This window comes from Myodes glareolus, chromosome 27 (assembly GCF_982192425.1).
Source record: "Myodes glareolus chromosome 27, mMyoGla1.1, whole genome shotgun sequence".
In the NCBI taxonomy this organism is placed as follows: Eukaryota; Metazoa; Chordata; class Mammalia; order Rodentia; family Cricetidae; genus Myodes; species Myodes glareolus.
The window spans coordinates 14943682-14971390 of record NC_142052.1 but is presented as its reverse complement, the minus strand read 5'-3'; the positions used below and the strand labels follow the sequence as shown (position 1 = coordinate 14971390).

General features: G+C 39.2%; 1 protein-coding gene across 4 annotated transcripts in view; it reads right to left on the bottom strand.

Annotated features, from left to right (window-relative positions):
• Cdk14 (cyclin dependent kinase 14) overlaps positions 1–27709 on the bottom strand; it is a 545726-nt gene that overhangs the window by 76328 nt on the left and 441689 nt on the right. For all 4 annotated transcript variants that reach the window (XM_087902477.1, XM_087902478.1, XM_087902479.1 and 1 more), the window contains one exon: positions 6395–6534. In XM_087902477.1, coding sequence (XP_087758603.1) covers positions 6395–6534 — 140 coding nt within the window. The remainder of the gene's footprint in view (positions 1–6394; positions 6535–27709) is intronic.

Sequence of the window (27709 nt, the reverse complement as noted above, 5' to 3'; positions counted from 1 at the left end):
CTATATTCCCAGATATTGTTTATAAATGTTCTTTTACATTTAAAGGGGGATATGATATAGATATGAATAATTTGCATTGGTATGGATTTTAAGGTCAATTTTGTTATATGTATAGGTATTTCTGATCTTGATTAAGGTATTGTGATTGTGTAGTTCGTTTTAAAAATGTAATATATAATTAGAAAATATAGGTTGTGAATGGATAATCATTGATAACAGTCAAGCTTGTAGTCATGTTAGATTTTCTAGATGTGCATAGATATATTTCAGATAGGCATTCTTCATATCTTTCAAAGACTACAGAATATGGCATTTAATGTTTTAATAACTTAGGGCTTTTCATGACAATGAGACATGTCTGCCCCTGGCAGCACCAGCTACTTCAAGAGGAAGATGGGCATTGACGAGGCTCCTTATGGAGTTTGATAGCCATTTGGGCAAGAAACTGCTCTTGCTTGAACTGATGCATAAACTGGACATAAAGAATCCGCAGAGAGAGGACTGCTAAACTTGCCTAAAGGTGAGATGGTCTTTCTGGGTTCCTGATTCATGAAAGAGTCTGCGAGACATTCTACAGGACACAGCAGATAGAGACTGAACTGCCTTTGAAATTTCCTGCTTCGTGGAAAAGTCTGCTGGGTACCATGGGCCTGAAGGCTGAAGATGGATGCCCCAACGGTACAGAGGAACTTTTAGTGACTGTCTAGGCAGTGAGATGTCTCTGTCATTTCTAGAGTTTTGCAACTTGTTTACTTCTTGTTTACTCAGGTAATATTATATCCTTCTGGAGTCTTTGATGGAGTTGAAGTAGAGATAGTTATAGTTTTCCTTAGTTATGATAAAAGATAAAATAGATATAAATATTGTAACTGTAATTCTTGCTTTATAACTGTTTTGCTATATGTAATTTTACTATGTTAAAGTGAAAGCCTTTCTTTTTTGTTTAAACAGAAAAAGGGAAAATGATGTAGGAGGGTCACCTGTCTATGTGTTAGTTTCATTGGTTAATAAAAAAAACTGCCTTGGCCTTTGATAGGACAGCAGCTTAGATAGGCGGAGTAGACAGAACAGAATGCTGGGAGAAAGAAGCAGAGTCAGAGAGCCGCCACGATGAAGCTGCCAAGTCAGACATGCTGAATCTTTCTTGGTAAGCCACGAGCTCGTGGTGACATACAGATTATTAGAAATGGGTTGAATTAATATGTAAGAGTTAGCCAATAAGAGGCTAGATATAACGGGCCAGGCAGTGTTTAAAAGAATTACAGTTTCCGTGTAATTATTTCGGGTGTAAGCTAGCCGGGATTCAGGCGGGAATGCAGCCTGCTGCTCCTTTTACACAGCCATGTGAAGGCGAGAAGGCAGGCAAACCTGAAAGGAAAACAAGCACAAAAACATGTAAAGAGGTGAAGCCAGAGCTGACTTTAGGGAGGCAGGGGAAGTGGTCTATGCAGCGAGGCTGCTCTTGTGAACATTCAGGAGGGGAAGCGGCAAGGTGAACTGGGGGCTGGTGTGACAGGAGCAGAGGAAACAACGATCACCTCATCACCCAGAAAGATGGTGTTGCCATTTATTCTCAATAGCAGGAATTCAGAAGGAGCAAGAAGGAGTGGAAAACTTATGAGTCTGAGTCTAGTAATTCTAACTTTTCAGTACCTACTCTGAGAGTCAGGAGAGCGAGGACTGGAAATGGGACTTCAGGGGCCGTCAGTGTTTGGATGATATCTAACTCTCGAGACTGGGCAGAATTACCCAACTCTAGGGAGTGAGCCAGACGGGAAGGTCTAAGGAGGACACACTGGAACACTAACCGTGGGCCTCAGCTTGCCGGCCTGGAGTGGGAGATGAAAAGGAAACCGTGAAAGAATCCTGTCCAGGAAACCAAGTGTCAGCAGAAAGAGGTGGCAGATACTGTGTGAAATTCCACTGACAGATCAATGTGAAAGCCAGGGAACCCCGCAAAGACAGAGGTGTTGAAACGGCACTGTAAGAGCTGTTGCTGCCTGGGTGGAAACAGTCAGACACAACGGGAAAAGGAAACAGCAAAGCCGTTTAAAGTAAGTGCACGAGTGGGCCAGCACAGTGACGCAAGAGCTTAATCCCAGCACTGGAAGGCAGACGCAGGCAAGGAGCTCTGTGAGTGCAAGGTCAGGCTAGTCCATATAGTGAAACCCTGTCTCAAGATAAAGTATTAATTAATGAAAGAAGAAAACACTACATGATTGCATCATGGTGTTAAGGTGTTATAGAGGACCATGTGGGTAAAGCTGCAAACATTAGATCTGGGAGGGTCCCTCAAGACTACCATGCCTTATTCAACTCGCTCGCTGAATGAGAAGTGGAAAGCACAGAGGGATGAAGGCCCATGGCCACAGTTGCCTGACCAAGACCCGTGAAGCTGAGTTCCTGCTCAGTGATCTCCACACCGGACCAATTTGCTGGCCTTCTTTTAGGAGAGTTGAGTTTTATGAATTAGCAAATGAATGTAATAAAATCAAGGACTCTGTGCTGTGAAGTCTATTTTGTTCATTTACTTTGACAAGCATAGTTCAGCTTCAATTATTTATGTAACTTGGCAGTATACACAGGAGAATGCGCTGTGGTGTGCTTGGGGAAAGGAATGAATTTCTTCTAAATCAACCCTCTATTTATTGCCCTGCAATTAAATCTTTGTGAAGAAGTAGAGCAAGGCTGTTGGGGTTTGGGGACAGGAAGAGAATGTCCCTGTCACCATCCTTGGCCAGCTTGTTCAGTTTCTTTCACTTGATGTATTTATTTTATTTCCTTTGGTGACACTAATACTTCACTTCTACATTTTATTACATAGCTACAACAAATGTTCTAATGTGCTTCAGTGACCATTTTGAGAAGTCAGCTGAGTTTTCTCACACCGCCATCAGGCCTGGGCCATCCACAACACACTTTCACTTCCACACTTCCTAGCCCTGTTCCTGGTGAATCCAGATCAACCATATTATCTGGTCCCTGGTAGGCACTTCCCTGTGAGGCCCAAACAGCTCCACCAATTCCATTGATTCTTACGCCTATGTGGGCCATATGCTCATGGGGTCTGATTAATCAAAGCATGTCAAAGCTGGAGACCAATATTCTCCTTTTAACTTGGTTTCAGGTTCTGCCTTAAGTTGTTTTGTTGTTGCTGTTTTGTGGGCATTCTTCTATAAAGTGCTACGAGCCATCAGAGACTAAGAGCTTTGTGGAATGACTTGTGCCCCCTTTCAAGCTGAGGTTAGTGGTCCCAGCCCCAAAGTGTTGGTATCTGGGGATGGGACCTTTGGGAGGTAATGAAGCTTAGACGGTATTAGGAAGGGAGTGGTCCTCACGGAAGAGCAGAGATATGTTCCTCTCCCTATCAGAACCAAGCAGGGTGGGCCTCTGCCAGCGTGAGGACAGGAACAGAATCAAGCAGCACCTCTGACTTCATCTTCTGTCTCTCCCTGGAACTGGGAGGATAAATACCTACTGCCTCAGCCTCCCTCCTATGCTCTTTCCTCATGATAGTGTTAGCGGACCCAGACAGCTGGGTTCCTCGGGCTGAAGATCAGCACCACCACTTGTGGCCTTGTCCTTCTGTTGGTCCTGCAGTACTTCCTGACAGGTCCATCCTCCCCCAAAATGCTCTTTACAGGGAAGACCTGAGGGTTCTGTGGCTGTCACAAACTCTGCCATTTGTCGGACAGTGAACTTTACAAAAATCTACACAAATCTGAAGTTGGATTGGAAGACTCTGAAAATTTCTGAGTGCAGTCAGCTAAGTACTAACTCACACAAGAGTCAAACAGCCTAATTCCCAAAGTCACATAAGTCTGGGGATTCTTTGTTTTGCAAACATGTTTACAAGGGCAGCCACGTTGTTCTAAATGGAAATGACTATAGTATTTAATACTGGGATTGTCCTTTCTTGCGAATGGATTTATCCTTCATAATGATTATCTTCTAGACGCAGAAATAGCATTTCTGTAACTCAAAATTGTTACCGGAGGCATTTAGTAGAATCTCACTTTAAAAATATAATGATTTTCCATCTTTATTCTCCCCCCTTCAAAAGGTTTCACTGCTCGTGATGTTTAACGTTATGCAGGGACGTGTTTCTGCCAATGAATATCGCCTTATGGTTATGCTTCTGCAAATAGCCTGCTGTGAGCTGATAAAGGGATTAATGCAGCCAAAATTCTTAATCTGTGAAATTACAAATTAAATTCTCATATTAAAAATACCACCCTGAGGTATTTTTTGTGGTTTTAATTCCCCTCTGGTGTTCTGCATACATTGCACTTGTTAATGACGGGGGCAAGGCTGTCTCGGTTGGCAGTCTGCTGCTCAGTGATAATGTGGAGGCATTTACTCCCTTACAGAAACTGGATTTAACCACTGGCTGATAAACTAAGTGGCAAGGGGGTAATAAGTCCATATTAACAGGAAAGTACTACTACAGAATTCAGAATTCGCAGACCCTCAAAATTTGACTTAAACCCCATCATCAGGTTGACTGGGATTGAGATGTCGCTAAGGAGGGGTGAGATCAAGGTGGAAGCCATGCTGCATGGGGAAAACAATCCTCAGTTCTGAAGTTCAGGAAGCCATACACTAATGATCCCATTTGTACCTTCTGCTTTTGCCAGTATAAAAATATGCATGATCAATTCATTATTTTGTTTTGTTTTTTTCATAGGCTTTAATCTTGAATTTTCTTTAAAAGGTTGGGATCACTGCTATAATAGATGGTAGATCTTTGGAAAAGAAATAGTATGAATGATAAAGGAAATATAGGCTGGGAACAATTGAGATGTTAAAGATTTGTAAGCATAAGGAGAGAATTAGATCAATACATTTACAGCTACCTTAGGGCTACAAGAAAATGGATAGAAATAAGTGTGAGATATCTATTTATCTATCTATCTACCTATCTACCTATCTACCTATCTATCATCTATCTATCTATCTATCTATCTATCTATCTATCTATCTATCTATCTATCATCTATCTCTATCTATCCACCTTTCTATCTATCTATTTATATATCTATATATCATCTCTCTATATAAATTCTCTATCATCTCTATCATCATCCATCTATCTACCTATCTATCTATCTATCATATATCTATCTATCTATCATCTATCTATCTATCTATCTATCATCTATCTATTTAATTTAGCTTGAGAAGGCTCAAGGGAGTTGTTACATAGGATTTGGTGCCAAAATAAAGGGTGATTGTGACAGTTGCTATGGAAAATCCAATCCAATACTGCAGGGGTAGTCAAAAATCTTAGAGACAAAGGCAGTGACAAAGGCAGTAAAATCACATCTACTTTAAGTGACGTATGTACAAGAACTAATAAATGTATTACAAATATTTACACATCTATGTAGTATGCTATTTTTTAAGGCAATCAGGAAAATATGTTAAGAAATATCTCTAATGGGTCTTTTGGAAAGAACATATCATCACTGAATAAAAATATTCCTACTGCAGCCACAGTGTATTTTAAAATTTCACAAGAATTCTGTTTCACACTTGGGAAGAAAGCTGAGATCCGCCCAGCCATAAATCCTTCCCCCAAATACTTTAAATGTAATTGAAAAAGTCTGTGCAAATATGAGCACTTCTGTAAAAACAAAACAAAAACCCACCCAGGAATGTGTTTTGTTTTAAAAAGATCTAGAGAAGAGCTGTCTGTACAAATACCAAGAGCATGTGCAGTTAAAATGAATTACATGTCTTCAGTTCTTACATGCCAGCTCAGTGCATCAGCCAACTGCCAGCTCTGCGCTCAGCTCCCTGCCTCACGGTGCCCTTTAAGGTTATTGTTACAACCAAGATGGTCTCTGAAAATCACACAGAAATGAATCATTTTTCCTGTGTACTGCAGCCAGTTAAAACAGCACTGTGTGCAGAAAGCACTAAATATGTAAATCATATTTTCCTTTGCCTTTATGACTGCTCAGATCATTTTTTGGACACACACATAATCAAATACAAAGACGTGCAGCTGCAGACTGCAGAGCAGAGATAGCAAAAAATGAATCCATTTTCTTTTTGTGTCTGGTAAGCTAGCAATTGAATGGCAGGACTCCAGTAAATATATATACACATGATCCCCCTTCTGGCTTGAGCAATGACATCCCTCTCTCTCTCTCTCTCTCTCTCTCTCTCTCTCTCTCTCTCTCTCTCACACACACACACACACACACACACACACACACACACGCACATGCTCTCTCTCTCATAACACATACACACACTCTCATAACGCAAACACATCTATACATAACCTTATGCTCATGTACACATGAATGAGGCCATCTGTCTATATGCAATCTACATATTGAGGACAAAGTGCTCTGATTGGACTTTGCAGATGGGCCCTACTCACTATCAGTCAGCTCCCATAGCCGCGGGGGCAGATCGCTGAAATATTCGTGGCTCAAGGCAGCCTGTGCAGATAGCCTGTTCTTTGGGGAACACTGTAGAAGCTTGGAAGCCAAATCTTCGGCATGATTTACATAGCTGAGCCTAGAAACACAAGCAAAAACACAGAAATCAGACCAAAGAACAAATCCACTAAATAGGACCTCAGGTTTATGGCACGTTTTATATACTTCAGTTGATTCCTGACCAGAAAAACAACTTAAATTACCTGCTGAAATAAACAAACCAAACTCAGATGCATCCTTCCAGTATCTGTTACTCCTCACTGACCTTTTCTCTAGATAGCCTAAGTATTGTTGACTGAAAATATTTTGACTGTAAGCAAAGTACTGATTATTTCAGAATGGACGAAAGTAAGTCCAGAAGTAGAAAATTAGAGAAGACAGTTTATCAAATAGTTGCCAACACTTATTCATAGAATCTTTGTACAGCACTGCACATATGGATGCATTTATAGGAAATTAATACCAAATAACTGGGAGAATTAAAATAGAGCTGCTATTAAATTCTCTAGTTACTAAAATTACCTTTCCTCTAAGAATTTCTATTTTCTTGCCTGAAATATAAAATTACTGAAGCAAGTATCCTGCCAAATGCCAGCCATTCTGATACAAGCATCCAGGTTAACAAATAGATATGCTTATATGATACGGGGCAGAATCAATTCAAGATGACCTTTAAAACAACAGTAGATAGAGGATCTGTGTCTCTTCAGATTACTGGAGAGAAGGCTGGAAGCGAAGCCTTTGATGTGGTCTAAGCTTTCCAATGTGCAGCAGCCATGCTCCGTCTGCCCAGCTTTGCTTTTCATGGAAACTATTCTGCTGGTCAGGGCAATCAGACATGGCTAATTAACCTAACACTGATGATACCCCCTTTACAGAGAAGAGAACATATGTCAGGCACTTTCCCAGGCACTGCTCCCATTCGCATATATATTACAGTCCAACAAGGAAACTACCCCCATTTGATAGCGCGAAAAGTAGGTAGGAAATGGTGGTGGAATGCTCAATGAAGCAATCCATGCTCTCCAAAGGATTTTAGCCAGGAATCCCTGAATTTCTGCAAGCGGGGCTAACTGCACCAACTCTCAGAGGTAGCCAGGGGAGGATCAGGGCCAAGCCGCTCTGGGAGTATTTTTAAAAGTCTGGAAGGTACCGAGCATGAAAATTACTGCAAGTAGGGCACTCAAGTATCTCTGTAACCGGAAGGTGAGGCGGCTTGGGGGGGGGGGGGGGAGGAGGTGATGCACTCAGTCACAGGCTGGCCCATGAGACCTCACTAAATTCTCCTATCTGAAGGCTTCAGGAATGGATCCAGTGTTGCATGGCTGCTCATTTGTTTCTTTGTTTCTTTCATTTACAGATAGATCTGTGGTCTGGTTTTAGAGTCTTTGTTGAGAGACATTCGTCCACAAGAAAAGGAGGCATTCTCAAGGTCCTTCTTCTCTCCCTTACGGATGGTCCAAGTCACCAACTCTGTATCTTCTTGTCTCAAGACCTTCACACGCTTACAAAGCTGCCATTACTATTTCTAAATATTAAGTTTGAAATAGACAGACTTCACAATAAAGACACAATTTATTGAAAGTACTGTTTATGTATTACCACAGTGAACATTTAGTTTCTATCGATTTTATATCACTTTGATAAAAGAGTGATCAAGTCCAACTGGAATCATATCTGATTTTGAGACCTGACACAAATTGTTACAAATTAAATAGATATCTTTTTTGTTTTGTTTTTTAATACAGGAAATCTTTTTATTTTTATTTTTCATCTTTTTCATTATTTTTATTGAGCTATATATTTTTCTTCAGTGTCTTCCCTTCCTTCTCTTCTCTTCCTGCCCTCTCCCATGACCCCCATGCTGCCAATTTATTCAGAAAATCTTGTCTTTTTCTACTTCCCATGTAGATTAGATCCATGTACATCTCTCTTAGGGTCCTCTTTGTAGTGTAGGTTCTTTGGGATTGTGAATTGTAGGCTGGTTTTTCTTTGCTTTATGTCTAAAAGCCACTTATGAGTGAGTACATCTTATATTTCTCTTTCTGGGTCTGAGTTACCTCACTCAATATGATGTTTCTTAGATCCATCCATTTGCCCACAAATTTCAAGATATCTCCATTATGTAAATGTACTACATCTTCTTTATCCATTCTTTGGTCAAGGGGCATTTAGGTTGTTTTCAGGTTCCGCCTATGACAAATAATGCTGCTATGAGCATAGTTGAGCACATGTCCTTGTGGTATATACTCAAAAGTAGTATTGCTGGGTCTTGAGGTAGGTTGTTTCCTAATTTTCTGAGAAAATACAATACAGATTTCCAAAGTGGCCATTCAAGTTTGTTCTCCCACCAGCAATGCAGAAGTATTTCCTTTACCCCACAACCTCTCTAGCATAAGTTGTCATCAGTGTTTTTGATCTTGGCCATTCTTAAAGGTGTAAGATGGAATCTCTGAGTTATTTTGGTTTGCATTTCTCTGATGGCAGAGAATGTTGCGCATTTCCTTCAGTGTCTTTTAGCCATTTTAAATTAATCTGCTGAAAGTTTTCTGTTTAGGTCTGTACCCCATTTTTTATTGAATTATTTGTTCTTTTGATGACCAATTTCTTGAGTTCTTTGTATATTTTAGGGATCAGTCATCTGTCCATTGTGGGGTTGGTGAAGATCTTAAGCTTTAGAAGTGTTTCTTTTACATATGAGGGTGCCCTTGTATTTGGGGCATAGAGATGTTCAGTATTGAGATTTCCTCTTGATGAATTTTTCCTGTGACTAATATGAAATGTTCTTCTTTGTCTCTTTTGATTGATTTTAGTTTGAAGTCTATTTTGTTAGATATTAGGATAGCTATACCACTTGTTCCTTAGGTCCATTTGATTGGAAATTTTTTTCCTAATCCTTTACTCTGAGGTGATGTCTGTCTTTGAGGTTGAGGTATGTTTCTTGAGTGCAGCAGAAAGATGGATTCTGTTTTAATGTCCAATCTGATAGCCTATGCCTTTTTATAGGTGAGTTGAGTCCATTTATATTAAGGGATATTAATGACAATGATTGCTAGTTCCTGTTATTTTAGTTTTCGTGTGTGTTATTGTGTGTGTTTTTTCCTTCTTTGGTATTTGTTGCTGTGAGATCATCTATTGTCTGTGATTTTGTAGATGTAGCCAACTTCTTTGGGTTAGAGTTTTCCTTCTAGTACTTTGTATGGGGCTGAATTTGTGGCTAGGTATTGATTAAATCTGCTTCTGTCATGGAATATTTTGTTTTGTCCTTCTATGATGATTGAAAGTTTTGCTGGGTATACTAATCTGGGCAGGCATCTAGGGTCTCTTAATGTCTGTATAACGCCTCACCACGACCTTCTGGTTTTCACTGTCTCCATTGAGAAGTCAGGTGTAATTCTGATAGGTCTGCCTTTATATGTTTTGGGCCTTTTCCTTTGCAGCTCTTAATATTCTTTCTTTACTCTGTATGCTTAGTGTTTTGATTATTACGTGGCATGGTGACTTTTCTTTTGGTCCAGTCTAATTAGTGTTTTGTAAGCTTCTTGTATCTTCATATTCATATCTTTCTTTAGGTTGGGAAAGTTTTCTTTTATGACTTTGTTGAATATATTTTCTGTTCCTTTGAGTTGGACTTCTCCTTCTATTCCTATAATATTTAATTTTGGTTTTATCATGTTGTTCCATATTTCCTGGATATTTTGTGTTATGCTTCTGTTAGATTTAATATTTTCTTTGACTGACAAGTCTAATTTCTCTATCATAATTTCAATGCTTGATATTCTCTCTTCCATGCTTATGTATGTGGTTTCTGATTGTTTTTTCATACTTTTCATTTCCAGAATTCCCTCAGTTTGTGTTTTCTTTACTGTTTTTACTTTGGTTTTCAAGTCTTAAATCATTTCTTTCATCTGTTTGATTGCTTTTTCTTTGTTTTCTTTAAGGGTCTCAAACATTCTCCATAAGTTATTTTTAGGTTATTTTTTTTCCTGCTTGATATATATTGGGGTGTTCAAGTCTTGCTGTTTTGGAGTCACTAGTTTTTGTTGGTGTCATGTTGCTCTTTGTGGTGTTAAGTGTGTAATGACCTTGTCTACCCATCTTTTCCTCTGATTGGTGTAGTTTGGGTCGTGTCTCTGGTGATCTTCAAGGTGCCAGTGGAACCAAGGCTCTGATAGTTGTTCCTTGTGGTGGAGTCAGGACCACGGTTCCAGTCAAATCAGAGGTTACTCTGTGTTCCTGGAAGTTGCTCGGTGCTCCCTGAGGTCACTCTGTAAACTTGAAAGTCAGTCAGGCCTGCTCCTATGGAGGTTACTGTCTTGGGCCTGCTCCAGCAGAGACTACTTGTTCAAGCCTGATCCGATGGAGGTGGTTGGCTTGGGACTGCTCCTGTGGAGGTGGCTGCCTTGGGCCTGCTCCCACAGATATCCCTGGCTCAGGCCTCCTCCTGCAGAGTTTCTGGCCTGGGTCTGGTCTCGTGGAGGTCACTTGCGAGGTGGGGCCTGCTCCCTCGGAGGTTGCTCCCTCGTACCTGCTCCAGTAGAGGTCGTTGACTCAGGCCTGTTCCAACAGAGATTGCTGGCTCAGGTCTCTAAATATCATTTATTAAAAGTAGAAAGAATGTTGTCAATCACCCCAAACCCTATGTTACTATATTTTTGTATACATAAAGAAACCAGTGATAACAATATTTGGTATGCCAGTATCCAGCACTAAATTCATGACTGTAGATATGTAAAATATAGAGCAATGCACACCATTTCTTTCTATTTTTGGCTTCCTAAGATAGGATCTCCTTTTGTAGTCCAGGCTGATTTGTCATTCACTGTGTAGCTAAAGCTAGTCTTGAACTCATGGTCATCCTCCTGCTTCAGCTTTCCAAAGTGCTGGGAATACATACATGAGACATGAGCTAACATGTCTGACTTAACACATACTATTTATGATCTTAATTTTCTCATCTAAGGAGTAAAATGGATGAGCCACGTGAGTCAGCATCCCCCACTTCCAAGAGTTATGTGTAGCACTTGAAGCATGGCTTACTACTTTGATGGATTATATATCTCAGTTGTGCATTTGCTTTTTCAGTAGCTCTTTTGTTGATTACATTTAGATATAATAAATTATTTCTAAATTTAAGGAATACACCAATATAAGACAATCTCATTCTTCTCATCCAAGTTAAGTACGTTTTTTAATAATGTCTATGAAATAAATTTTGGCTATGGTATCAAACTTACACACAAAGTTAAATTATGAAATAAAATTCTGGTTTGGCCATTTTACTACCTTCTCAATCATATTTCAAGAACCAGCTTTGTTCCATTTTTCCCAATGCATTTTTAGTACCACAGCTTTGACCACTGACTCTTCTGGGTTGTGGGAGATCATATTTTGGGGAATGAGTTTTATTTGAAGTCATCCTTTTACCTTATCAGAGAGCTATAATGACTGGCTATTGATCTTCTATTATGATGGCATATTTTTAATATCTTCCTATAAACCCATTATTTTTTATTTTATGCTGTGCAAGGCTGGTAATTAAATGCTTTACATTCAAGCAATGTTACACCTTACACATAAAGTAAGACTTTCATCCGCATACGATCTTTTCCTCATTTAATAAGATATTCAAAGCTAAAGTTCACATTTTTCCCCTCACTAATTTAATGACTGCATGTGCCTTTGAATTAGTATTCTCTGACACCTTTTGCAACCTGCCTATTTTATATTACATAGTTGGGCTTAATTTCCATGTACTTAAGTAATCCCTGTGTTTTAAGAAGAAACTTTAGTCCATTCATATTTTTTAATTATTGGTACATTTAGAATTGCTGCTATCAGGGTAATTTTGCATTGCAATCTTATCTTCCTATGTCTTTTTCTACTTTCTTTCATATTGAATTTAAAAATTCAATGTCTTCTCCCCTCTTTTTTAAGTCTAAAATATTCGAGTGCTCTTCTATGTACTAGTGGCTACTCTACTCTTAACTCTCTTTTTCTCTTAAAAAAAAAGTGTCATTATTTCCTCAGATAAGATCTTGCAGTAAATTTTTCTAAGATGATGAAAAAAAAACAAAGAACTTGGTTATAATCACACATGTATGATTGAAGTAACATGAATATACATTAAAATTTTATTGATTACATAACTTACAAAATATGCAGATATTAAGTTCTATCAGTCATCTGGCATACAAAGTATTAAATGTGTGCTTAATTCATTAGCAAAATCTCTTTACAAATGAGGTTTAAAGATTAGAAAAGTAAGCAAACTTGCCACAAAAATATCTGGCAAACAACTTTCAATAGGTATGAAAATATTTAATAGAACTTAAGTTTTTATGGTTAGGAATTATTGCTGGTGCTAGTGACACAAGCCCATGGAGGTATGCCACCTCAAAGAGGCAGAGGCAGTAATACAAGGCCAGCCTGAGCTACACTTTAAAAACAAGCTGAGTGTGGTGGTACATGTTTTTTAACACCAGCAGTTGGAAGGTGGAGGTAGGTGGAGCTCTGTGGGTTGGAGGCAAGCCTGGTGAAATCCTGTTTCAAACAAATATACAGCAACCACTGAACATGACTGCCTTTAAAAACCATTTAAAGCTGAAAGTCTTATGTCCTGGAAAATCAAATATATTTTGCTAAAAATACTTATCAGCTCACTCCAAGTCTTTCTTTAGCCTTTCTGGTTCAAGACTTACCTTAAAAGTCACACAAATTTACATTTTTTGCCTGAAATATTAAAGATGTATGCTTTTATATATTGTGAATTTTGTAACTGGAGACTTGTGAGTTTTCAAAACAAGGTTTTTGATAACAGCACAAAATACAATTTACAGAAAGACATTAAGAAACCATAAGCAAAATCACTGGCTATAGAGTCCTGTTGAACACTGCTTTAAACAGGGGAGACATGAGCAAAAAACAAAAGGCAAATAGTCAATAAAGACCGTACCCTGTGTTTGAAATGCCCGGGGGTAAACTGCAGGTCTAGACCACTGTTTGTATTCCACAATTCCAGTTCTGAGTGATAATGAAAGCTCAATGATTCTGCTCAGCATTCATTCCCCTAATCTCTCTGAATGGCTCCTACTGTGACAAGATTCTGTCAAGGGAACAGCTTTAGAGATGTAAGCAGTACTACCTGGTTTCTTTCAGGAGAGCCAACTGATACAAATGACAGGCACACCTTACATGCTGGGCAGGAAAGAGACATACTTGCTGATCTGGGATTCTGTTAAGCTTTTGGCCCACAACACTGCCTATCATTAGCCCACAGGTGCTCCATTGGGCTTACTCACCATGTATGATGAGCTGCTATGAACATAATAATTAAGTGTCCTTGTGATAGGATGGAGTGTCCTTTGGGCATATGATCAGCAGTGGTATAGCTCAGTCTTGGGGTAGACTGATTCTCAATTCTCTGAGAAACTGCCATATTAATTTCCAAATTAGTTATAAAAGTTTGCACTCCCACCAGCAGTGGAGGAGTGTTCCCTTTGGTCTACATCCTTGCCAGCATGAGCTGTCATTAGTGTTTTGATCTAGCCATTCTGACAGGTCTAAGATTGAATCTCAGTATCGTTTTGATTTGCAGTTTCCTGATGGTCAAACATTTTTTTAAGTGGTGCTTGGCCATGCCATCTGAGATTCCTCTGTTGAGAATTTTCTCTTTAGATCTGTACCCCATTTTAAAACTGGATTATTTAGTTTGTTGATGTCTAGTTTCTTGAGTTCTTTATATATTTTGGATGTTAGCCCTCTGTCAGTTGTGGAGTTGGTGGAAATCTTTTCCCATTTTATAGGCTGTCCTTTGGTCCTATTGACAGTAGAGTCTTTTGCCTTACAGAGCTCTTCAGTTTCATGAGATCCCATATATTAATTGTTGATCTTAATACCTTTGCTATTGGTGTTCTGTTCAGGATACGTCTCCTGTGCCAATGTGTTCAAGGCTTTTCCCCACTTTCTCTTCTATAAGGTTCAGAGTATCTGGTTTTATGTTGAACTGTTTGGTCCACTTGGACTTGAGTTCTGTGCAAGGTGACAGATATGGTCTATTTGCATTCTTCTACATGCTGACATTCAGTTAGACCAGCACCATTTGTTCATGATACCTTCTTCCTTTCCACTGGATATTTCTGGCTTCTTTATCAAAAATTCAACGTTCATAGCTGTGTAGATTTATATCCAGGATTCCATTTGAGTCCCTTGATCAATGTATCTGTTTTTACACCAATACCATGTGGTTTGTATCACTGCAGCTCTGCAGCACAGCTTGAAATCAGGGATGATGATACCTCTGGAAGTTCCTTTAATAATATTGTTTTAGGTATCTTGGTTTTTTTTTCCCCCATATGAAGTGGAGTACTGTTCTTTCAAGGTCTGTAAATAATTGTGTTGGAATTTTGATGGGGATTACATTGAATCTGTAGGTTGCTTTTGGTAGGATGGCCATTTTTACTATGCTAACCCTACCAATCCATGAGCATGGACAATCTTTCCAGCTTCTAATATCTTCTTCGATTTCCTTCTTCAAAGACTTATAATTTTTATCATACAGGTCTTTCACTTGCCTGGTTGAAGTTATTCCAAGATATGATTTGTGACTATTTTTGAAGGGTGTTATTTCCCTTATTTCTTTTTAAACCTGTTAGTCATTTGTATATAGGAGGGCTACTGATTTTTTTTTTGTTGTTTCTTTGAGTTAATCTTGCATCCAGTCACTTTGCTGGGAGATGTTTATCAGCAGTAGGAACTCCCTGGTAGAATTTCTTGGGTCCCTTATGTATACTATAATATCATCTGCAAATCGAGATACTTTGACATCTTCCAATTTGTATCTCCTTTAGTTGCTCTAGGTAGAACTTCAAGTACTATGTTGAATAGATATGGAGACACTAGACAGCCTTGTCTTGCTCCTGATTTTACTGGAATTGTTTTGAGTTTCGCTCCATTTAATTTGAAGTTGGCTATAGGCTCATTATAATTTGCTTTCATTATGTTTAGGTATGTACTTTTATCTCTGATCTCTCTAAGACTTTTATTATGAAGAGATGCTAGATTTTTGTCAAAGGCTTTTCCAGCATTTAATGAGATGATCATGTATTTTTCTTTTCTCAGTTTGTTTTTATGGTAGATTGTATTGAAAGATTTTTATATGCTGAGCCATCCCTGCATCTCTGAGATGAAGTCTATTTGCTAATGGTGGGTGATCTTTTTGTTATATTCTTGGATTCAGTTTGCTTGTGAATATTTTATTGAGCATTTTTGCACCAATGTTCTTGAGGGAAATTCGTCCTTAATTCACTTTCTTTGTTTGTGTGGTTTGAGTATCAGAATGACTGTGGCCTCATAAAATGAATTTGCAATGTTTCTTTTGTTTCTATTTTGTGGAATAATTTAAGTAATATTGGCATTAACCCTTCTTTGGGACTTTGGCAGAATTCTGCACTGAATCGTCTGGTCCTTGGCATTTTTGTTTGGGAGATTTTTAATGGCAGTTTCTATTCCTTTAGGGGTTATAAGTCTATTTAAATTGTTTTTCTGATCTTAGTTTAACTTTGGTAAATGTTATCTGTTGAGAAAATCATCCATTTCTTTTAGATTTTCCAATTTTGTGGAATACACATTTTTAAGTATGAGTCATAATGTCTGTTAGCTTCATTATTTCTCTGTTTAGTTTGTCTGAATGGTATGTCCATTGAAATGAGTGCAGTACAGAAGTCTCCCACCATTAATGTGTGAGGTCTGATTTGTGATTAAGAGATTTTTAATGGCTGTTTCTATTTCTTTGGGGGTTATAAGTCTATTTAAATTGTTTTTCTGATCTTGGTTTAACTTTGGTAAATGTTATCTGTTGAGAAAATCATCCATTTCTTTTAGATTTTCCAATTTTCTCTTTTGATTAATTTTGGTTTAAATTTGAAGACTATTTTGTTAGATATTAGAATAGCTTGTTTCTTGGGTTTATTGGCTTGGAAAATCTTTTTCTAACCCTTTACTCTGAGGTACTATCTATCTTTGACATTGAGGTGTGTTTCTTGTATGTAGCAGATAGATTGGTTCTGTTTTCCTATCCATTCTGTTAGCCTGTGTGTGTTTCTGTGTGTATATGTATGTGGGGGAACTGAGTTTATTGATATTAAGGAATATTGATGACCAATGATTGTTAATTCCTGTTATTTTGTTGTTGTTGGTAGTGTGTGTGTGTGTGTGTGTGTGTGTGTGTGTGTGTGCGTCCCTTCTTTGGGTTTTGCTGGTGTGGATTATTTATTGCTTATGTTTTCCTGGATGTAGTTAACCTCCTTGGTTTAGAGTTCTCCTTCTATATCTTCTGTAGGGATGGATTTGTAGATAGATACTGTTTAATTTGAATGTGGCATGAAACATCTTCTTTTCTCCATCTCTGGTGATGAAAAGTTTTGCTTTCCATCACCAGAGATGTCTGGGTTGGCATCCCTAGTCTTTTAGAGTCTGCAGCATATCAGTCCAGGTTCCTCTGGCTTTTAGGGTCTCTGTGAGAAGACGGGTGTAATTCTGATAGGTCCCAGCAGTGACTCTTTAATCCAGGGATGAGGCAATGGAGAACATGTTTTTCCAGGTTTACCCAACTAGTCAGAACTCTTGCAAAGATTGTTCCTGACTTTAACTCTATTCTCAGACTTTCTCAATGGTGCTTCTTGGTGAGATAGTAACAAATTTCTATAGGGCACTTTTTGCATAGAAGCCATGCTGTGTGACTGACAACAGTTTCTATCGGCCTTCAGACACTTCCCAAACCCATAACCCAAAGCCTCAGAATCATTCAAACTATAGCAACCAAATGTCCTCTCTGGAAAAGTCTAGCTTTTAACATCAAAGAAGTATCAGAAGAAACTTCACACTCCTCAGCTTTGAAGCATTTAAATTTGAATGTAATTTGACAAAATTTGACTGCAAATTAAGGTTTTGAATAATCTTTACTTGCCTGCCAAACAATTCAAAAAAATCAGAATATACTAATTTTAATACAACTGTCTGATATTTGCTTTCGTTTTCTACTTTCTTAAAAAGATGCACATTCGGTGCTATTATTGCTGTCGTTGATATTATATTACCGCTTTATTTATGTTGACTACTTTATTAAATCACCTTTCATCTCATGGTTCAGACATTCCTTGCTATCTTAAAAAAAATCTCATGTCTGCTTTATTTATTTATTTATTTACATGAGCTTGATGTATGCACGTAGCTTTCATTGTTTTCTAAACATCATATCCACCAATTCAGGAAAAACTGCCCTAGGTTTAACCCTTTCAGAACTCTCCTTGAAACTGTTGTACAATGCCATCTCACTAAATTTTCAATGTCGACATCCACTCATCCATATTTTTCATCTGTTGCCCCTTGTTTTCTAGGGTAGGTAATCACCTCGGAGCCACTTTTCATCCCCAAAGGTTCAGCAGTTATTTGCATCTGACGTATTGTTTCCCTGTTCAAGTCTATGGTCTCTCAGGCTACTTTCAGACTTGACCTTTTCTTTCATTATATTTTTTTGGATGGATGTATATGTCAGATATGGACATTATCTGACAATTCTCAATAACTGAAGTTGTGAGTCAGGAGAGAGTTTTATCCAGTTTATTTTGCTACTAATTCTTAGCCCAAATGATTTTTCTCTAATTGTTTGTAATTCTGGTCTGGCATGATGGTGACCCTGGATTCCTGGGGAGCAGCCAGTGAGAATGTGTTTCTCCGTGGTGATTTTCTTTGACTCTCTTCAGGACCTCCATTGCTCCCCCAGGATCAAGGGACTTTAGAGATGCCTGTTGCTGGCTTTTGAAACCCTTAAGTTGTGTAAATTTATGGCAAACCTATAGGAATTCTCAGGGGAGTGGTGGCACACGCCTTTCATCCCAGCATTCAGAGGCAGAGGCAGAGGCAGGTGGATCTCTGTAGTTTGAGGCCAGCCTGGTCTACAGGAGCTAGTTCAAGAACAGGCTCCAAAGCTACAGAGAAACCCTGTCTCAAACAAAACAAAACAAAAACCCTGCGTTTTTCCTCACTATCTAGAGGGAAAACTGCCATGAAAATTTTTTCTTGCAGTTTCTCTTTTCTAGAAGCAGGTTTGCTTGTTTGTTTGTTTTTATAGAAAAAAATATGGGGACTCTCAATGTCTATGTCCTAGCTTTCTCAGGCTTACAGCCGTGTTTTCTATTTTAGACAACGACTCCAAGAAAACTGCAACTTCATTACTCTGGGCTACTTTTTCCTGCACTCTTTGCCCTCCTAGATTTTCACTTATTGATGCACACTTGTGAATTTGCAAGGATGCACCCTAGGGAGCATTGCAGATAATTTCTAGTGTTAATAAAGAGAACATACGGTCATGTAGACACACATGCCCACAAATACATATATGCATATATACACATTATATACATATATATATGCATCTACATACACACTCCCCACAGTCTGATACCTTGCTGTAAAGTCATCTGTAGTTGTAACTTTCTCATTCTTATTCCTGGAATAATCACTAAGCTGATGTTTCCTCATGCCTCACTTCCTCTTTCCAAATCAATTCTTGTAGGTCTCCTCTATGTAGGCTCAGCAGCTGGCCATGTGAAGTTGACACAGTATTCTATTTCATCAATGGCACTTGATCTCTCCATCTACTTCTGACTGATGGGAGACCATTCTACCTATCAGGTTGATGACATTGTACTCAGCGAGACTCTATGCTCATTAAGGGTCAAAGACATCTAGCAGCTATGTGGGGATGTTCACGTCATGTTCATTTTTAACAGTGATTGATGGGTGGAGGAGCAGGAGGTTAGGTACTCGGTACCAAGATGACCTTAGGACATGGTTGGTGGGTAGACAATAACCTGTGGGAGTTAGGTCCTGCCTTCCACCATGTGGGTCCCAGGGGTCAAACTTGGGTCCCCCGGTTTGGCAGCAAGAGCCTTTTCCCCAGTCAGCCATCTCGCTGGCCAATATGGGCATACACACACACACACACACACACACACACACACATATACATATTGACCATATATATATATATATATATATATATATATATTCATAGTTCTAGAAAAGAAAAAGACACTGCTGTTTGTAGAAATTCTTTGGGGGAAATTTTGGAAAGAACAACAGCCTTAGACATGGACCACCAATAGCAGGCAGTATTTTCTCTAATTTTTTTTTCCATGGGGTAATTTTGTGCCTGAGAAACAAGACTGAGAAGTGGGGCAGACATTCACCAATGCTCTGGCTGTAACACTACATAGCCTTGAATCTGAGAAGAACTGGTTCTGAAGTAGAGGTAGTCAAGTTAGCACTGGCTGGCCAGAGGGATCCACAGAACTTCCCCTGCCTCCCAGGGACAGATCAGACAGTGCCCTCCATTTCTCTCCATTCACCGTGTACCATCTGCCGCAAAGCTAGCGGGACTGCACATCCTTGAAGAAGAGGAGCAAGAGAAATCCAGAATCTGCCATTAGCCTAAAACTGACTGGCACAATGAGAAGATAAATGGCTAAACGTTTGATAAAGACTGAGCATATCGATGTAGATTATACCTACAGAGTTTCATCTGAATCTCAGAAACCAGAACTTAAAAAATAAACATTCATTTTTAAACAACAGAAACTCTATGTTCAAGTCCTGGCTCTTTAAAGAACTCTTCAAAATACAGAATCCTGTGGTGATATTTGGTTTGTGCTATAACAAGTAAGCTCACCTGACGATCAGAGTGTGGGGTGAGCCACTAGTTAGCCACAGTGGCACACACCTTTAATCCCAGCACTCAGGAGGCAGAGGCAGAGGGATCTCTGTGAGTTCAAGGTCACCCTAGGCTATACGAGATTGATCCAGTCTTAAAGACAAATAGTCAGGTGGTGGTGGTGGCTCACACCTTTAATTCTAGTACTTGGGAGTCACAGGCCTTTAATCCCAATACTAAGGAGGTGGAGACAGGAAGGGACCTGGTTGGGTGGAGAAAGGAATATAAAGTGGGAGGAGAAAGGAGCTTGAGGCATTCAGTCTGAGGATTCCTAGAGATAGGATTGCCATTTAGATCTGAGGATTCAGTAGAAACTAATTAGAAATCACGCTACAAATTCTCAGAGGCATGTTATTTAACTTCTTATTCTTTCTTTCTTTTTCAACTGGGATTGAAATCAGTCCCTGTTTGTTTGTTCTTGTTTTTGCTTGCTTGCTTTTTCCAAGGAAGCATTTTTGTCTTTTTAAGAAAATTATTTATTTTTATTTTATATGCATTGGTGTTTTGCCTGCATGTATGTCTTGTAAGGGTGTTAGATCTTGGTGTTATAGGCAGTTGTTGGCTGCCATGTGTGTGCTGGAAATTGAACCCTGGTCCTCTGGAAGAGCAGTCAGTGCTCTTAACTGCTGAGCCATCTCTCCAGCCTCCAGCTCCTGTTTTTTTTTCAATGTTATCTTATAAAGCAGAAATAGGTATTTTGTTTTTGCCTTACCCTGTGGTTCCAAAGGATCTTTCCTCCAAAGCTTATGAAAAATCTGCTTATAGAATGATGGAAAGTTCCATTTATTTCTCTAGAGTTGACTTGAATTATATATATTGTAATATATAATATTACTTCATAAGTATTAATATAATTAATACATATACTAATCTCCATTGGAGTATCTGGATGCTTCTGCTCATGAAAGCTGGATATAACGAGTAGAGTTAAAGTAGGCATATGCTGCGGGAGCTACTTTTGCTCCTTTAGCCAATAGCCTTTGAGATACCAGCCCACTGGGGTGTGGTATCTTTTGCTTCAAAAAAGCGGCGGCAGCCTTCTGTTCGCTCTCTCTTGCTTCGGATTCCGCTCCTGGCTACCAGACGCCTTTCCTGGTCGTGCAGGGGGCTGTTGTCTAGGACGGAGATCTGTAAGTTTTTTTCTCCCTTTAAATAAATAACCCTTTTATTAATCACAATTCCAAATTGGTATGGGATTGTTTTGTGACTTACTTCATTAGGAATAATTTATTAACTTCACAATTCAATAAAAACTATTTTTCATGCAAAAGTAAGAGATGATAAAGAACAAAACAGAGAGCTGTAGAAGAGTCTTCATTTGCATTCCATAGTTTGGGGACAGAAGTCCACAAACCATGAGGCTGTGTCTGAAGCACAATTACCCTGTTTTGTTTCATACACTGCATAAATATCTGGAGTAATGTGAAGGAGTCATGCCCACTTGGAACATAGAGTATACCTCCCACAAAGACATGCCACAGGGCATGGGTCCTTTCAAGTGACACAGTGCATGCAGGCTCTGTGGAAGAAGAGTGAGGTAAATACCTGCCCTCTTGAAACCTCTTCAGCGATCTGTGAAGTAGCCACACACCAACAATGACAACCAATCTCTCTGTGCTTCTCAACCCCAAACAGAACTGTGGGATGTAGCTCTCCATCTTGTCTGCACAAGGGAAGCAAAGCGCTCATGCAGCCGCTTCCCACCAGAGCTTCGGTGAGGGAACCATCCTCCTAAGTCTCCTCTGGGTACTTGAAAAGGGTCTTAGTTTTAGGGAATTACGTTGAAGCTTATTTATTTTCTAAAGAGGGTTTGGTGATTGATCAACCATGACTTGATGGATTCTGTGGCAGTGGGAGAAACTCTAGAAGAAGACAGACTAAAACAAAGGAAGATACAGCCTTGTGTGGGAACTCCGAGGTGTGAGGCACGCAATACAATGGGCAATCCTTGTCACAGAAACAGCAAAGACTCAGGGCTGTTCAACACAGATATCACAGTTCATTGCTGATGCTATACTTTTAGCAAAGTATAGTAGATTCCTCCCCTCCAGGTAAACAGGCAACACTGTTATAGTAATTCCCAGAAATAAGTCAGGTTTTAGTCCACAGAAAATTGTTTGAGTATCACTCATTTATCCTAACGACAACCTCCTTGCAAATGCTTGTCCCTAGAAAAGCTAATCCTCTTTACTATACATATCTATAATGATAATACTATTTGCAGGAAGCTCTATAATCTGTAAACTGTCTTCACAAATATCATTTTATTGACTCAGATGATCAAAAGGTTATTCAGATCAGATTCGTTCAGGGAGGAGCCCAGTGAGCCACTGCTTTCTGGACATGGCATGACCTTTGCACCCATGAACTCCCCATAGCTGTTCCCTGCAGGAGAGCTGCACACGGTGCGGCCAGGTAACATTCCTACACAGACGAGGCCTTACCTGGGCCTGAGGAGCCACTGGAAGTGAGTTGCTGGGGAAGGCAAGCAATGTTTTTTAGTGGTGTAGTCACTGGTAAGTTGCCTGTGCTCTGGAGATACACCCCTGCCCAACTCATGTGAGCAATTTTAAACACAGTGTGTATAAAACAAACACAAAAGAAGAAACAAAATTTTAAAAACAACAAGAAAATAGGAAGGAGACATGTTGGGAAGAAGGGATTCACTGAGAATTGGAAGTGGGTGAGGGAAGGTGACAGACAGGTAAAAAGTGGCCAGAATGTGTATGCACGTCTTAAAACAGGGACATATTCATATATAGTAGAGCTGTCATCAGAGTTTAGATACTTAAACTACGTATCTTTACGTCTACTGGCATGCCTTGCAAAATATTTTTTGCTAAATACGAACTTAGCAAGCTGTACATCAGATAGAAAAGGAATTACTGAATTAATTTTAAGTTCTTAAAGACACATTTCCCTATATTTCTCTTTTCCTTTAATTATATTTCCATTGCTGTAGAGATATTCTCTTTCTAATGGTAACACCTCTACTGCCATACATTGAGGAACAGGCAGAGTCCAGTGTGACAGCAGGATGAATTTACTCATAACATGGACAATATGAATAACCCCAAAGCTAGGGACGTGAGTCCATAGTGTTGGGCAGAGGCTCCAGATGTAGCCTGTATGTGGCACACACTCTACCGGGAGGAGATGCAGAGAAAGTCATGGAGCTCCCTTGGGGTCTGCACGGACACTCACGCCAGCCTTTCTAAAGCTATGCTACATGGCTGCACGGCGGGCTGGACAAAGGGAAACAACAAACCTTATCCCAAACTTTACAGTCCACTGCAGAATAAAAAACTGGCTCTCCCATGACACAATTACACTAGTCTTTCCCAAGAACAAGTATGCAGCTATTCTCACAGTTAGTTACACTTCACAAGTCCACTGACATACACAATGACAAAAAACATATTCATGGTGAAAATTGTGAGCTTTTTATTACATTGTTTTCAGCAAGGGCCCACCCATATTTAAACTTATTTTTGCTTAACTATCATAAACTTTGATCATACATTTGTCTACCTGCTTAATGACAGTTACTTATTAACTACTTTCTTACACTGATTTTGCAGGGAATCCATTTTAATTCCTCTCCCAATCTCTAATCCAAGTGAAAATGCCTTCTTTGAGTTGTGAAGTTTTACTTACTTAACACTATATGTATATGTATATGTGTATGTGTATGCATATAGAGTGTGTATAATATGTACAGATGCTACATATTACATGTGTAGGATAATAATAAACAGAACACTTGAATACACTTAAAGTATAGTTTTATATCTATAATGCCGAAATAATATATATTAAGTTACACTATTAATTATTAGAACTCACCTAGTATTCATGTTTTTTGTTCACAAGACATAACAAACCTCTCAGACAGTATCCCTGTGTCTCAAGCTCTGTTTAAAAGAGGGTCATGGATGTAGGGCTAACAGCTATGTGGTTCTATAACTTTTAAGTATTTTAACAGTATAGTTAGCTGCAGAAGCACTGAAAGATTTTTTTTAATCCTATGACTGGAGGACACAAAAGACAAAACATTTTAATAATATATGTTTTATATGATAAGTAACTCTAATCAGAAAGTTAAAGCTTATAGATTACTTAGATGAAAATTCTAAACTTAGAAGATGCTCAAAACCAATGGCATGAATGCAACAGAACAGGTTTCCAAATGTCTAGTCCTTTGTTATTAAAATTCTTTCCAAGTAGTATATTTTGATCATTTGATCATATGGTGTCCCCTCCCTCAACATCTCTTAGATCCTCTGTACCTCTCTACCCATGCAACTTCAAGTTCTCTCTCTCTCAAAAAGAAAAAAAAATGAAAGAATTTTTTTTTAAAAAAAAAGCAAATGATACCAGTAAGACAAAACAAGACAAAACAAAACAAAAAACACACAGGAAGTTTATTTTGTGTTAGTCAACTACTTCTATGTGTACGGGACTTGCCCTTGAGTATGGTTTATACACCTGGGGACACTATTGGAAAATGCTGTTCCCTTTCTCAGGAGGTATCAACTGTACCAAGGTGGGGGGTGTTGTGTCCACCTTCCCTTCTCCCTCTGGGATTTTGTGCGGTTTGAACTTGAACATGTCTGGTGAGGCCGTCACAGTCTCTGTGAGTTCATGTTTGTACATCAGACTATTATTGGACAATGCTGTCTCCTTAGAGTCACCTACCACGTATACATTGAGACAAAAATGCGAGACCGCCATAACTCTAGGCCTCACCCCGTGTGGCATTCTCAAGGACATCAAGAGACTCACAACTTTCCATCATCCAGATAAGTAAGGGATTGACAGCTTTCTCCTGCTTCCCAGAGTTGTTGGAAAGACTGACATTTCCATCTTTAACTTGCTTACAGTTAACATTGATTACAGATGTCTTATTATTTTACCTACTTCACCAGTCCTTAAAGGAATCAAGAGTGAAGAAAAAAATTATCAGTGCATGTGAAACCATGTGATGCTGTTGGTATTTACACCAGTTTAGCCAATTTCTGTGACTTCAAAGTGGCTGATTAAAGTATGATTCCATCTGAAGAGGATAATTCTTATTTTTGATAAGATGGAACTAAGAGTTCAAAACTAAATCTTCACTTATGAAAAGTAATCAATCTGTATTGAGCTTCATAAATGGCTTCTGCTTCAGATAGGTCAGCTATAAATATTGAGCTCAGATTGGGCGGTCGGCAAGAATACTTCCACCATAAGAGGCTCCGCAGAAACCGTCTGACTTCGTGGCGTGTCTGCTTGAGGTAGAGAGCGCATAGCAATAGTAGTTGCTTCTCAAGCCCCAAAGTCACAAATCTCACCTGCAGAGGAGTTTCTGAAGGCTGAAACCTGTCGCACCAGAAGGAAACAGCGAGTCCTTCCGCTGTAAACAGGACTCAGAATAGCTCCTGAAAGGTCTGATTTGGTGGGGTATTATTTCACCAAAAGAGAAGAAAACAAAAATCTCTAACCCTGAACAAAAACCTCTTCAAAGTTTATGTTCTCAATAAAACGTTCACTGAGAACTGAAAATATAACTCAGTAATACAATAAATGCCCTAACAAATATATCAGATTTTTCACTTAATGCCTTTTACAGGCTTAAGGCAAATGGAGGGAATGGAAATCCCCGTCCACAGCCTGATTGCTGCAGTCCTTTAAAGTAGGCATGGTGAATTTATATCAACTCTGCTGAATCTTAGGGCATGACAAAAGGAGAGAGACATGACAGCAGTTAATACTCCACAGGGCTCTTTCTTCATGTTTATTCCCTTACTGACCTGACACAGCCCACGACAGTAAGGAACACGGGGAATCTAAAACCCTCAAGGCACAAGACATATTAGTGTTGTATGTTGACACGGAAGACAAGTATCTCCGCCCTTTAAACAATGTCACCTTGTTTGCTGAAGGTGTTTCATTACATACAACAACAAGTATTTGTCATGTCACACGGTTTCTGAGGGTTGGAAATCTAGGAGCAGTTATCTGGGTGGCTGAGACTCAGTCTCTCAGAAGGCTGTGATCAAGTTGATGGCCTGAAAGCTTGTCCTGTCCTATTTCCAATGTAGCTCATTTACATGACTATTGGCAGAGGCCACGGTCTGGTCATGTGATGTGGCAGCCAGTTTCTCCAGAGTCAGTGAGGAGAGGGAGAGAGAGAGAGAGAGACAGAGACAGAGACAGACAGAGAGAGAAGAGCTGGAGTCCATGAGAGATAAACTCGTTTATAGCCTAAGCTTAGAATTAGTATTCAGTCAACTTCCACTACATACTACTAGTCACCAAGACCAAGCCTTGGTGATGTGGGACAGACAATGGCAGGGGAGATCAGAAGATCCATGGGGTCACTGAGAGTCAACATGGAGGCTGCTGACCTCCTTGATAATTACCAAAGGTACATCGCAAACGCTAATTGTGAGTAGAACATCTCTCTGTCTCTCTCTCTTTGTGTGTGTGTATGTGTGTGTGTGTGTGTAGCCCCTAAAACTGCCATTTGGAGCATCTGTAAATGTCCAAATCAGTAATAGTAAAGTCATGTATCAGTCAACCACTTCTAATATTTATTTCCCATGATTTCCACCTAAACAAAACCACTATACTAGTTAAAAAAATTACTGTCCTTATAAAATAACAAAAATAAAAATAATTTTTAGAAGCTATAAACTAAATCCCTCAGAATTTTATTACCGTGACAAAACTATGTTCATCCTGTATATAACATTTTATTTATTTATAGTTCAAAGACATTATAATAGTTATTATGGTAATGTGCATACAATTTCTTATTTTGGTCATTTTTAGAAACTTAAAGAGAAATTGCTTTTGTGTTTTTATACATATTATCCTAACAATGCTTTATAATATTCAATTGAGCTCACAAGTTATGGGTATTAAACCTATATACCTATCCCCTTAATTTGGATAAGTTAGTGTGAAGTCTTTAAAAAATGTTTCTTACGGCTTTATTTATTTATTTGGTGGGGTGTAGGGTAAGCAAACAACTCTCGAGAGTCAGCTGTCTCCTTCCACCATGTGGACTCCAGGATAGCTTGGCAGCGGACATCTTTGCATGGTGAACAAACTGAATGGGCCAGGACCAAGTCTTTTTACAAACATTCAAAATGGTGACAAGACTCTCGGCCACCAGTCTTCACTTATTTATTTCTCGAAGTGAACACTGAAGAGGAAAATTACTAAAGCAAAATATAACTTCCAAGACTTTTTGGTGAGAAAATTAAAATCCCAAACGACTGTCCTTGAGGCCACTCCCCACCGGGTGGCTTTCTTCACTGATCTGTGTCCCCCTATCTTCTCCTGTAGCTCTCTATGGTCACCACCCTTCTTCAACAGCGGTTACTGATTCCCCTGTGTGATGTGCCCTGCTACCAGTGCCTTCTTCACACGGCAGCCGGGCAGTGTGCTTCTTTCTAATCACATCGCCTGTCTGCCTGACCGTGGACCAATCCCC